Source organism: Protobothrops mucrosquamatus, unplaced genomic scaffold (genome assembly GCF_001527695.2).
Source record: "Protobothrops mucrosquamatus isolate PMUCROS unplaced genomic scaffold, P.Mucros_1.0 scaffold747, whole genome shotgun sequence".
NCBI classification, from domain to species: domain Eukaryota; kingdom Metazoa; phylum Chordata; class Lepidosauria; order Squamata; family Viperidae; genus Protobothrops; species Protobothrops mucrosquamatus.
Genome location: NW_015387018.1, coordinates 388,393 through 402,161, shown reverse-complemented (window position 1 = coordinate 402,161; position 13,769 = coordinate 388,393). Strand labels below are relative to the sequence as shown.

Below are 13,769 nucleotides of genomic sequence, written 5' to 3'. Positions count from 1 at the left end.
TTATTTTGGACATTAGTTTGACTTCTTATTACGGGTTGCTTAGGCTTTTTTTTTAAAAAAAAAAAATCTGTCCCTGGGGAAATAAACTTCAGCAGGTTCTTTGGGAGACTACTAGCTTTCCTTTGTGTAATTTACTAGTCAGTTCCTCAGCTCTCAGTCTACAAAGGTCACTGCTCCCACCATGTCTTAAGAACCTCACACATATGAAATGCATTCTAAAAGGAAATTTTTGTGCTGTCTTTGACAGTTCAGCCCACAATTTAGATATTCTGCAGATACTCATTATTTATCCATCAACAGAATCTGAGCAGATGAGAAAGATGCAGTTGCATAAGTATAATATTACTACTAATAATAAATATTGTAACCAATTTGTAGATTACAGATTTTTCCCATCCTTTTTTCATTCTTTAAATATGAAAAGAGGAAAAAATATGCTTTATTCCTTGCTGCCCTATTATATTTCTTCAGTTACTCTTTAGAACAGTAAAATTATTTCTTGGTCAATATTTAATGGTATTGAAGCCATTTCTCATTGAATTCCAGAGCAGAGGTTGCACCTTCTTTAGTGATGTTAAAGTACAATGACAGATACTGTATTGCCTTTTCTGGTACAATTTCCTTTTTATCAATATCATTTTTGCTACTTTTACTACTTTTTCCATTTAAAAATATAGTTAAACATTTTAAAGTTAAAAATATAGTTAAACAATATAGTTTAAAAATATAGTTTTTTCCCAACTGATGTAATTAAAACACATATCGATTGGAAATGTAAATCAAATCACACATGCATTAAATACATATATTTTAACATCTCTGCTTTTGGAATATGCATTCTTAAATGTATTTCTCCTTCACAATGTCTGTTTTGGAATGCATTCTGATATTTGAGTATTGTAAAGAAAGATATTTCTGACATAACCTTAACTATAAAATAATATAAAGGTACCAAACTGAACATCATTTGGGAAGTAAAAAATTAGGTCACGGCATAATAAGTTGCAAAAGTCAGATGCCTGCTTTAGATCAATAGCCTTCTCTAGGTTTCCCTCTCTGTATAACATTTCTGTCCCAATAATGTCGAGGTTGTTCTTTCACACACACATCTAATAAACTGACCTCAATTGGGAGGATATACGAGCAATCACCTGTGAGATTTAATATAAGTAGGTTTCTCCACAATGCACAGCAGTGGGCAACCTCCACATGTCATTGAATGGCAGGATTATCTTCGATCACCAGCCCTGTGGGATTCGATTTCAGAACAATTGGAAAACCACAGGTTGCCAACTAGTGCTTACAATGCTCCATATCAATTTCCCAGGATTATCTAGACTTAACTTACATTCAGTTGACAATTTTTTTTATTTGCTTGAAAAATAAAACAGTCCATCCAGTGTTCATGAAATTGCAGCTTGTTCTGTGGTAATGATTTGTGGCTGAGTATCACAAGCTTCTTTTGATATTCTCAAAAAATACTAAATGTTCATATGTACCGTAGTTTACCTGGTCCCTTAACCAAGATGCCTTCTCCTGTAACTTATACATGATCTGACTCATCTAACATTAGAGATAGTCAATATTTTTCATTTTGGGCAATTTTATTCTGTCTAGAGACTGTGAAAACAAACAATACAATAGGAACATTTAATTTAATTTTGGAGAGATGTAATGGATGGGATCATTTCTTTAAAAGCTAGATTAACATTAATGCCTTGTATTAACTTATTATTAATATTAACTTATACATAACATTTTATGTCAGCATTTTAAAAGTTTTTTTTTAATATTCTGATAATAAAATTGATTGCTGAAGCTAATTTTATATTCTATAGTAAAAAAATAAAACAACACTGGGAAATCAATCATTTTTAAGAAGGGAGGGGCTACAGTAAATGTGAATAGCATTTGTTTTTATAGACTGTAACACAAGCTGTTTAGGGCAATTAAAGTGAAAATTGCTTTATTTTTGAAATTGCTCAATTTTAACTTTTTCAGATTCCTGCCAGTGAGAAATCAATAAACTTCTAAATGGATTTTGAAAAGTGTCAGCTGTGACTATTAAGGTTTTGCAAAACTTTGAAAAGATCTTCAAGTTCATGAGATTCTATCAGATTATCCCTTCAAATCGAATCTCTCTAAGACATTTAACTGATTAGATGATTTAAATTGTTTCAGAGTTCAAAGAAGATTTGGAGAATCAGCATATGTTCCATGCTTAAATATTGTTGCAGAATGATCTCATGGGACCTGAATGATGTCATGGGATCCAATACACTGATATGAGTCATTGAGTTTTCTCTCCTTCATCAACCCTGCTTATCAGAATATTTGGGGGAATATTATTTTATTGTTTGTTTCTTACTTTTCAGTTAGATTTTTTTTTCTGTAGGTCTGCCTGGAAGGACAAGAAAAGAGACATCTTTGAGTTTATTTTGCTTGGTTTACTCTCTTTCTGTTATCACCTCTTCCTCAGATTCATATAATCCCTTCACTATCAAATAACTGTATTTGAATGGTAAGACAATCTCTGCAATTCCTCTGCTCTTTTAGTTTCCCTTATATTCTTTTTCCTTCTTCCCACCATCCCTTCAAAATTTTAAATAGGACAAAAAGCCTGTTTTTCTTTTTTTTTCTTTTTTTTGCCTGAGAGTGAGTTTTCAGCAAATAAATGAGTCTGAGATAAAGTGCTTGCTTTTTAGTCTATTACGTATAATAGAGTATTCCTTTATATAGTATTGTATCATATACAAAGAAGTCTTAATGCACTTGCTTCTCACACATGCTTTTAAATTGTTCCATAAACAATTTAAGCGTGGCTAATCTTGACAATAAGGCAAGCCAATAAACTTATAGGTCCTAAGTCCAAATGGTGAAGTCTTTAATATTTACCAATAGTTTCTTTCTTTCTTTCTTTCTTTCTTTCTTTCTTTCTTTCTTTCTTTCTTTCTTTCTTTCTTTCTTTCTTTCTTTCTTTCTTTCTTTCTCTGCAGTGGTTCAGTTCAATTCACTGTAGGCTTTTTGCTGACAACCTAAGGACTGTTTTAGTCTTTTTTCTCTAAACCTATTGCGGTTTTAAAAGAAATGCAGAGAATATTTTAAAATTTGATTGTGGTGGAATTCTTGAAGCTATTTAAGTAACACTTTAGTTAACATAACATCCTATATAGGTGCTACATTTTTGCTATTTTCATCCCATTTTCCCAAGAGTAGCAGTCACAAATATTTTAATATTTTCCCGTAATACTTCATGATCAATGTTTTAAAATTTAATCAAATATTGAAACTTAAATAAGCTTGAATAACTTATTTTACCTGATTCTTGAATCACAAATTCAAACAATATCTTGCAACTGTTCAATCTCTAATTCCAGTGCAGTGATCTCACAAAATTTATTAACAAATCATGCTTTTATTCTAGTGTGTTTTAGAAAAATAGAATAACTTATATTCTAAAGAATATGCAGAGACATAAGAAACAATCAAATGCTAAGTTATGTGTAATAGCAAATTGGTTAATTTATCTGGGGGGAAAAGCTATGAGACGTAAGGCAACTGTAGGAAAGTACAGTAGGTTTGAGTTGGGAATATTATTTTGATCTTCCTCCAGGTTTCTAGTTCATCCACATTATTGTTCATGTTTCTAAATTCATACATATATAATTCCATATAATTGCATTTATATTATAAAACAAAGTGTGTGTGCATATATTAGTTTACTATGATGATAATTAAACTGTAGTCAATATATCTACAGTTTTGTAGATAGTTCAAAAATTAAAATTCTGCACTCTAAATGTCTTTCTTTTGCTGAAAACTTTCTTAGAAAATATAGTTTCTGCTCATGATTTTATTAAGGCTTTTGAAAAATAAAATATCTCTGTGTTTGCTAAGGCCCAAAAGATAATCTGAGAGTAGCACAATTTGTTATTTATTTCAGAATTTTCTTTTTAAGAGTGTATGTAGTGGATCTCTTATTCCCATGTGCTGACATATTTTTTTTTCAGTTGTGATAGTGTATATTAGAAAAGGATGTGTCAGCAATAAGATTTGTGCTGAGTTTAACAGTGCTTGGCAGAGCCATCAATTTCTTTGTCTTCTGATTTTTCAGATTATCCTAATCGCCCTTCCAATTCTTTCACATATCTTTTGATATTAGCACTTCTTAACACTTCAACATTCTGCCAAACTGTAGTTATTCATGCTTCCTGAACTTTTGACTTGAGGTCTTAGTTCAACAAGGTAATCATAATTGTCATCCGTAAGTGATCCCGCTGAGTTTGATTCCAATGAACTAAGGGAGCCAGCCAATGAACCTGTTCCTTCAAAAGCAAAAATCTGGAGGGAATCATAAGGAGGAACATTTGGATCACAGTTGGCTTCTTCTAGCTTTTGATTAATGAATTCCCGGAATATTGCACTTTCAGGACCAACTTGAAGAGATTGCCTGTAAAGACTCTGGATTTCTGTTGTAATATTTCTTCGTGGCTTGTGTTGTCGCAGAACAGTTTGTGGTCTCAGTGCAGAAATATCAAAAGCCTCAGTGTCCTGTTCTCCACCTCCTTCATCATCATACTTGAAAATATTCTCTCTGAATATTTCTCCTTTCTCCTGAAATGCTGCTGCTGGCTTTGTTTGGTGCTTCAAAGCCACAACCGCTAAAACAAATACTGGCAAGCAAGAAAACAAAACAGAAGAAAAAGATTAACAAATATTTGGTAAGTCTGCGAAAAATAAACATGCAAATCCTAGCTAGCTATGTGATTAGTTAAATTGTGTCTGTGATGGAATGAGGCCATATTTTTAGGTGTCAATTGATAATCTAAGTAATATACAAACAGCTATTTAGATTAAATAGTGTGAGTGATGAAAATGTCTAAAAATAATTGATACATTATATTGGAGCTAGATATCCTTCTGTAGCACAGAGGAGGTTAACATTGACTTTCCATTTCTTTCTTTTTTTCCCGACCAGCCCCCAGTGTCCACTGAAATGATCTTTAATGAACTGTGGACAGTGGTGAACATTTTGAGTTAGCTTGGGGAAGAGATGAGCGAAGAGGTCAAATTCAGAAAATCAAACCAAGGTCATTGTGGAGTGTTTTGGGCAAAATCTATCTTTTTCCACCAGTTTTCTACAATTTTTCCTTCTCTCTTTCTTCCAGTGTCACAGCCATCCTGCTTATTCTGCACAGGATGGGGTTTTTTTGGGGGGTGGGACACAGGAGACTGATAAGAAAAAGGGGGCAGAAGAGCTCAGAGGTTTAGTTAATTTTATCATATTCTGGCTTCAAGCCATAATGTTATCATCTACCAAAATAAGCAGCATGGTCTAATCAATGAAAAGGTAGCAGAGATATATTTTGCATAAAACAGAAGGAAAAAAAAATTACCTAATATTATGAGTAGGCAAGCCACAATAGCAACTAAAGCTTGTACGCTAATCCCCATTGAAATCAGGAATGCTCCATATCTACAGGACAAAAGGCTAACTTCTTCATTACAATCACACACAGTGACGGTCAAAGTGCTGGTGCCAGTGAGAGCAGGGATTCCATTGTCCACAATTAGTATGGACAAGGGATAAAGAAATTGTTCAGAATGACGGAACCGACTTCTTGTAGTAAGGATCCTGGCAGTGTTATCTGTAAAATAATAATTTTAAAAAACAATCTGTTTATGAACAAATCCGTTTTTATGCAAAATAACAATTCCAAAATTTGGAATGTCATTTTTCTTAAGTTTTCAAACTGAATAAAAATGCAAATTTGTATTCTAATAAATTCTAACAATATGATGATAATAAAAAATTAAAAGATATAACAAAAATTGGATTTTTTGTTTCTGCAGTATCTAACAGTTCTAGACTTTCTCTGGGAAGAGGGATTGTTGTATAAAATATTTCTTTTTGCAACTATTACATCATTTTCCACAATATCTGACACTGTTGTTGGTGTCACCATTGTTTTTGATGAATACATATAATTTCATATAGACATTTTTAAACAGATGATATCTTTGTTAAGCCTGAACTTCTGAGCTTAAAATTTTATGTTTTATTACTATTTTAAAAAGATGCTTTTGAAAATGCTTTAAACTGGACTTGAATATTATATTTATTTATGAGTACCTGGGGTAACTTATAAAATGGCATAACACTAATAAAGCTATGCAGACTTTAAAAGACAGTACTTAGAGCAAAGTACTCCTTCAAAGCTGCTTTGTTCAACAACACAATTGTGTTCTGTTTCTAAAGAAGAAAGTGAATCTTCCATTCCTTTTCCATTACTCTGTCTGCCTCATTTAGCTTCTATACAAGATGGAGGAGGCCCAAAAACAACACGAAATGCCTTGATAAATCATATTATTGCTGCACGGCTATGAAGCAATATTTGGGCATGTACTGTATATAGGTTACAAGTAATGAAGTATGTAGGATGCTATCATGCACAATGGCAACACTAACCACTGAACTTAGAGGATTTACTGGTGTGCTTATCTTGAGTTGTATATTAACAAAAAGCCCAAATCAGGGCTACATATAAATAACAAAATACACATTTTACGCATATAATATGGGTGTGAGATATCATATTTTAATCAAGTCCAAAGGTGAATAAGTCACTTCCTATTTACACCAACACGAGCTTTCCAGAAGTTAGATTTATTGATTTATTCAGTTAGCCAGAACATTCATATAATTAGCAAAGTAAATATGAGCAATGCACGCTCTAGCTAATTTGAAATGGCTCTTCTTCTAAGCCTCTGCAGGCTACCTTTAGTGATCTTCTTTGCTGCAAATTTTATCAGTTGTTCAACTTAGGTTTTCCCTTTGGATTTTTTTTAAAAATTGGTATTTCTTTTATAATATTCCTTCTCAGCTTTCAGGATCCGTATAAATGCTGCATATCACCACAGCACAGAAAAGCCATCCACATAATGACATCAGTAACAAAGAACTAAAAAAAGTTATACAATTATGAATTTCATTTCCTTCTCCTTAATTTCATTTTAGCAAATACAGTTTAAACATTTATTCATATTACACCTTTGCTTCATTTTAAATCCAGCGTCTTTGCTTTTCTATCTGCTTTCCTAATATCACTCAGCACTTGGCATTTTACCAGATAATAGGAAGATCTTTAGTATGAAAACTTGCTATATTTTGAAAGCAACTAGGAACCTATCAAATAGGTTTCTATGTATTTTTTTTTAAAAAAAGGAACCTGAACCACAGATTTATAAAATAGCTCTTAAAATAAGAGTCTAATCAATTATACTTTTCAATGATTACAAAAATATCTTAATAATTTATTGGAGGACCTACCAAACACTCTATTTTCAGCCATTCTTGTGTAGATTTTTTTTCTATAAAAAGAAAGTAAATGTAACAGACTACAACTCTTTGTCCTTCATATTTTATATATCATGTTTCCCTGAAAATAAGACCAGGTCTCTTTTTTTTTTGCCTCCAAAAGAGGCACCAGGCACCAAAAGCCCCATCCAGCTGGCCCACTTCTGTGGCCGAAGGAAATGCCTCTGCAGGTGAGAATGGATTGATGCATGCGGCATCCCCTGGCCTGCATTTTGCTGTCAGAGGCCTTCCAGAAAGGCCTTTGCAGCCATGAACCGAGCTATGGATTCAATCAATTAATAGGAGGCCTGGCTGCAATGGTAAGCGGGTGCAGGGCATGTGGGGCAGCACCACCCCCACCCCCACCCTAGCTTGAATTTTAAGTGTGTGCCTTGCCCCAAAACTAGGGCTTATTTTTGGGGTAGGGCTTACTTTCGGGGAAACACATTAACAAATAGTATTGAGTTGTCATAGCTAAATAGATTTATAGGGTATTTTATAGCGGATAGTTTTAATAATCAAAATTATAATAGTGATGAGAGTTATATTTTCTGTCAGCTGCTCATATACAACGTATCAAAGATTATGAAAATAATATTCATATAGCAGTAGCACTTAGACATATACCACTTCATAGTGCTTTATAGCCCTCTCTAAGTGGTTTACAAACTCAGCTTATTTCCCCCAACAATCTGGGTCCTCATTTTACTGACCTTGGAAGGCTGGAAGGCTGAGTCAATCCTGAGCTGTACAGAATCGAACTCCTGGAGTGAGCACTGAGTTAGCCTGCAGTACTGCATTCTAACCATTGTGCCACCATGGCTCAGTGTTGCAAATCAGTAATCTGATTCACCAATAGCCAAAATTCCTTTTTAGAAAACATTCTTTAACCTTGGGGGAAAGTTATCTCTTGAGAAGAGCAAGCAGGAAAAAAAGGCAATGCCAAAGGACAGGAAAAATAAAAACCAAGGATGAATGAAAGGATTATGTCTAGCAGAGGAAAGTACAAAGGACAACAAAAATAATGGGGGGGGGGGGTTATAGTTGGCTTCAGATCAAGTAAAGTTATTTTTACTAGTGGTAATTACTTCAGCTTGTGGATAATGTAAGCTTCTTTATGTATTGTAGGAAACCTGTATGCTCTAAACTTACTATCACTGACTTATTTGCACCCTTGCCTACTAAAAGAATATGTCTAATAATAAATGCTTTTTAGAAAGCCAGAGATCATGTACCCAGCTTGACCAGTATCTTAAGTCATATATGACCCAGTCACAAAGACTTGACCTCTGTTTAAAAAAAAATCCCAGCAACACAGGAGAGAAGAGATATTTCTTAGCTAGGAATTCCTCAGGGGATTATAGTCTTGTACTTTAAAGCAATGGATAACAAAACCGAGCAGAGTTTATGACTTTATAGTAGAGATGACCTAGAGCTTAGAGAAAATAGTGCAAATAAATTTGGGGAATAAAAGATAGAATGTTGGTTATAACAAACCAGAGGAAAAATATTGGGAGATCTGGTACTTTCTCTTGTCACCTCTAATTCTTCCCTAGATAATTTCTTCTGTGGTTGTCTGTTTTCGCTATCAATCACACTTCACAGCATTTTCCACCCAAAGCTCTTTCAATAACTCAAGTCAGCTTGTAAATGCATAGCATCTCTGATGAACTTCTGACCTCTGGATAATTATTTTAGCTAGTGAGAATTTACTATGATGTGGACAATCTCTCAAAATAGATCACTGGACCCTCGAACACCATTTTTAAAGACCTCATTGAAACAATGAGATTTATTAACAGAAGACCCACTATTATCAACATTATTAGATGTCCACTAAGACATCCCACATCTCCTAAGGACCACCATAATAGCCATACCCACTCTGGGGCAAAACAGTATTCAAGATAAGGATGGCTACAAGAATGTCCACAGCCAGCAGCAATGTCACTGCCAAGGACACATGCATGGCAACGGTGACCCCCAAAGGCAAAAAGGCTGCCAGGGACAGTAGCCAAGATAGACTACTCAATGACAGCTCCTGCAGTTGGCTCACAGTGAATGAAAGTTTTCAAGGGACCATCAAGAGAGAGTGCACGGAGAAGGGATCTTTAATGGCCCTCAGGAATCTATGGAGATTCTCAGTCATCCAGGTGATGCTTGTCCAAAGGTATTTTCCAAAAGGCAATTGGACTTTTTTTTTCCTTTGAGGAGATGTATCTCAGGCTGTGATTCCTCAGCCATGGCAGCTACTGATATATCAGCAGAGGGGAGAACCCAGGGTGATGATGCCCTTGGAGGCCATTTTTCAAAGTAAATGAAACACTCCTTTGATATAAAAGTTTCTGTTTCTAATCTAATAATGACAAAAGGGAATTCAAATATCTCAAAACCATGTTTAATACCTACTTTCATTATCTTCAAGTTCAAAACTGGAATTGTTTTTGCTCTCTTCCATCAAATAGAATGAAAAATTATGGTTTTTCATTGCATCATCTTTATCTACTGCACTGATCGTTTGGATGAGCTAGAAACAAAAATCAATAAACAACGTGTTTAGTGCCAAAGATTATTGCTTGGCTTTTAATGCAATGGGTCACAACTGCAGGCAATATATTCTGATCAATTAACAAGGTTACAATTGTGCTTGTCTCCAAAGGGCAGGAAATGTATTTACTGCTGCTACACATTCACATTATTTAGCTCAATCTCTTTTAGTGGTGTTGATTTTTTTTTTAAATGTCCCACAATTATGCCACTTGATTTTGTATTGATTGGAAGGAGATAAGCAGTAAATTCTTGAGATAACGCAGATTACGTTTAGAACAACAATGCAAAGGTTAACTAAAGTTTCCATAAGCAGCAAAGAGGGAGAGTAAAAGGAAATGAATAAAGTATTCTACCCTTTGTTTTTCAAGATGAAAAGTATAACTTTCTATGTTTGAACACATCCTTCAATACCAAAAACCTATTTCCTTCCTGTGCACAAATCTCATTGGCATCACTTAAATGATGTATTATACTAGCTATGACCCCAAGATTGTGACAGGTTCATGTGCTGAATTGTTGATTCCTTGAGATTGTAATAGATTGATTATGGGAACACTCAGCTGTGTTTTCAAAGAAGGAAGACAATCCCCATTGACAAACATATCAAACTAAATTACAAGTTGTAAGAAAAATTAAAAATAAGCATGTTTGCATTAAAAATGGGATAAATTTCACATCTCATAAACATGTCATATTACAATTGCCACAATAAGCCATCATTTCCATTGCAAAAATAAATATTTGCTACTATTGTCAGATGTTGTTTGCCAACTCATACACTATTTTGAAAACACTTTTTAATTTCCCATTTCACTTCAATTTTTTAAAACGTCCCTTAATAATTGATCAGTTGGCATTAGAAAATCTAATTTGACTTAAACCAGATAATGTATGCATATTTCCATTAATTTCAATGTTTTAAAATTGTTTTCCCTCTTTTTTCCTTAAAAACGAGCAACACCTTGACTTTATCATCATGTCCTATCGTAATTAAGAAGTGCACATTTCTTATTGTGACTGTCATAAAAGAAATATTATGATTACATCAGCGACATACATTTAGTTCACCCATCACCCATGGAAAAAATGTCCTTTGGAATAGCATATTTTGTGATCCCAGGCATTTACGTACTAGTGCCATGGGGCCAAATCAGCAAATTACAATTAGACTACTGTATGAATGAAATTGTTGATTCAGCCTAACAGGATTCCAATAGGTGGCAGTCCAACTTCCTCTCATGGACTTTCTAAGCAGCATTTCCTGTTGCTATAGTTGCACAAATAACAGAGTAACAGAGTTGGAAGGAACCTTAGAGGCCTTGTAGTCCAACACCCTGCTCAAGCAGGGAACCCTATACCACTTGAGACAAATGGTTGTCCAATCTTTTCTTAAAAACCTCCAGTGTTGGAGCACCCACAACTTCTGGAGGCAAGTCATTCCACTGATTAATTGTTCTTCTCTCCTTGATTAGTTTCCATCCATTATGCTAAGGTGACTGACTTTTAAGATCATATTTAGAATTTTTAAATTTTAAAGATGTGATAAAAGAAACATTTTACATACAACATAGGTTTTATGGTTGGTGCATGTTTTCCATACTTTTTTTCCCTTTGATATATTCCTGTGCCAGCAAGTAATCCTGCCTCACACACTGAGAAACAAACATTCGTTTCTCAGGGTTAAATAATGAGGATGAAGATGTGCTAATCTTTTCTATGTGCTCATGTTTTGATAGTGTTTTACCTATGAGAATATAGATAGCTGTAGACAATAAATGTCAGGCACTGAAGTGTTTTGTCTCCTATATCTTAACTAATCCCATGAAAGCTTTATTTCGTAAAGCAAGATACAGTTAAATTTAAATATGCATTGAAGTATTTATTTGTCTATTTGGTATGCACATGTATTTATAAAACATTTGGTACATAATTCAGCAAAATCAATGAGTTACTAAAAATATTAATTCTGATGTTGTGGCTGAATTAAAAGGGAAAAATCATCTAGAGAAGTACATAGTAAGATATTTTTGGCACTTTTCTTATTTCTTAAAGCAAAGGTGGAACCATAGTTTATTGGCTGAATATGTGATTTCCATGCAAAATACTCCAGATTCAGTTTCTGCCATCTACAAACAGAGCTGGGGAAAAAAAATATCTTCCCGGCAACCTTAGAGAACAGCTGCCAGCCATTATTAGCTACCTAGGATTAGATGGACCACTGGCAGCTTTCCATGCTCCTAATTTGGCATCTAACAGCCAAAGGAAGAGGGAATTGCTTAGTAAACAGCTGGATTTCCTTGCATCTTTCCCCAGATTTAAAGCTTCTACTGGCAATATAAGAAGAAAAAGTAAATTGTCTGCTTGGTATCTAATTGAAAGTAGCTGTCACGTTCCCTTTTTTGGGTATTCTAGTGGAAGGGAGAGAAGGCTACAGGGGACCATTCTTTGCATGCTTTCACTTTTCCCATAACTGCATGGGAATTAGGGAGGGGGATCATCTTTGGAGATGGAATGGATTCCCTCCCAGCCAGTTCCAGCTTGACTCCAAGGTCGCTGCGCCCTGAGGATGACCCGTTATCTATCCTGTACCTCAGCATTCTCAAAAAAAAAAACCTTGTGGCACTGTATTGTCTGCTGGTGGACTGGTCCGGAAGGTTGGGTTTCAAAGTGGGAAGAATAGTTTGGTGCTTTGTGTGGGAACATTAGATTCCTCTTGACCTTACTGCAACCACAGTTTCTTAGTAAAGGTTATTTTGATTAACCACATGGCATCAAGAGTTGTACTTTTCTGAGAGGGCCAGTTGGGGCAGGTCCTTACATTACCTAATGACACTGAATAAATAATTACACAACTGGGTTTGAGTCAGGAAATTGGTGATGGAAGAAAGTTAAGTCCCCACTTTGCAGACTGAATTGGTCTATAGTCTTGGATATTCCACATTGTGTTCAGTTTGTTGTTAGATTACTTACTTAAATGTAGTAAATGATTGGATATGCCACAGAACAATTTTAAAAAAAACAACAGTAGTGCACTAATCATATTTGGATCAAGGTTTAGAATGCAAAAATAATATAGTTAGACTATATTTTGGAAACCCAGCATCTGCAGTTCACTTACTGATTGTAATCTAATTGCTAAGAACTGTGTTGTATCAAGCCTCATTAATCTGAAAACTGAAATTATCTACAAGGCAATGAAAAAGACAACTGGGCACCTGCCTAACATTTGCTTAAACAGACTATGTGTTTGCAATAGTAATTTAACACTCAGGGAAGGCTATTCCTACTGATGCCGGCTAGAGACATTTTCCTGCATTTATTTCTACAAGTTGTCATTCAATCTGATAAAAGGCAATTTGCATTCAAAATTGTTTTGAGAGAGAGTAGAGAAATTTGGAAACACTTTATGGTTAGAGTAGAATTTTGCACTGATTTAGCAAGGAGATGGCTCTGTATCTGTTGTCCTTGTCTCTCCATCAGTTCACATCAGCTTCTATTCTTCTCACACTTCCAGTAAATCCTAAAAGAAGTTATCATGGTGGAAAAGCTATGATTAGGCTTTTTCAGTAATGGTATTCTCAGACAAATTTGGAGAAATTGTCCCCCCGATATCTTTTCCCACAAGTTTGGAAAAGATTTTGGACAGGATGATTGGACTATCTTTAATATCTACCACTGCAAAGAGCAAATAGATGCATCATGCAGGTACTTAGGGGAATTATGAAAGAACCACATTTTAAAAATATGTGATCAGAATTGTTTTTAAATTCCAGAAAAGAGTGAAGGTTTTTCAAGGATGTTCTATTTCTACTTCCAAAATAAATAAATCTGTCTGGCTATTTGATTCGGCAAGATAGGATAA

General features: G+C 34.6%; 1 protein-coding gene across 1 annotated transcript in view; it reads right to left on the bottom strand.

The window, feature by feature from the left end:
• Nucleotides 1-3,399: 3,399 nt before the first annotated feature.
• Nucleotides 3,400-13,769, bottom strand: part of LOC107289679 (cadherin-19) — a 40,453-nt gene continuing 30,083 nt past the window's right edge. The window contains 3 exon segments of the mRNA XM_015818476.2: nt 3,400-4,673; nt 5,397-5,648; nt 9,767-9,884. Of these exon segments, the coding sequence (XP_015673962.2) occupies nt 4,177-4,673; nt 5,397-5,648; nt 9,767-9,884 (867 nt within the window). The 3' untranslated portion in view covers nt 3,400-4,176.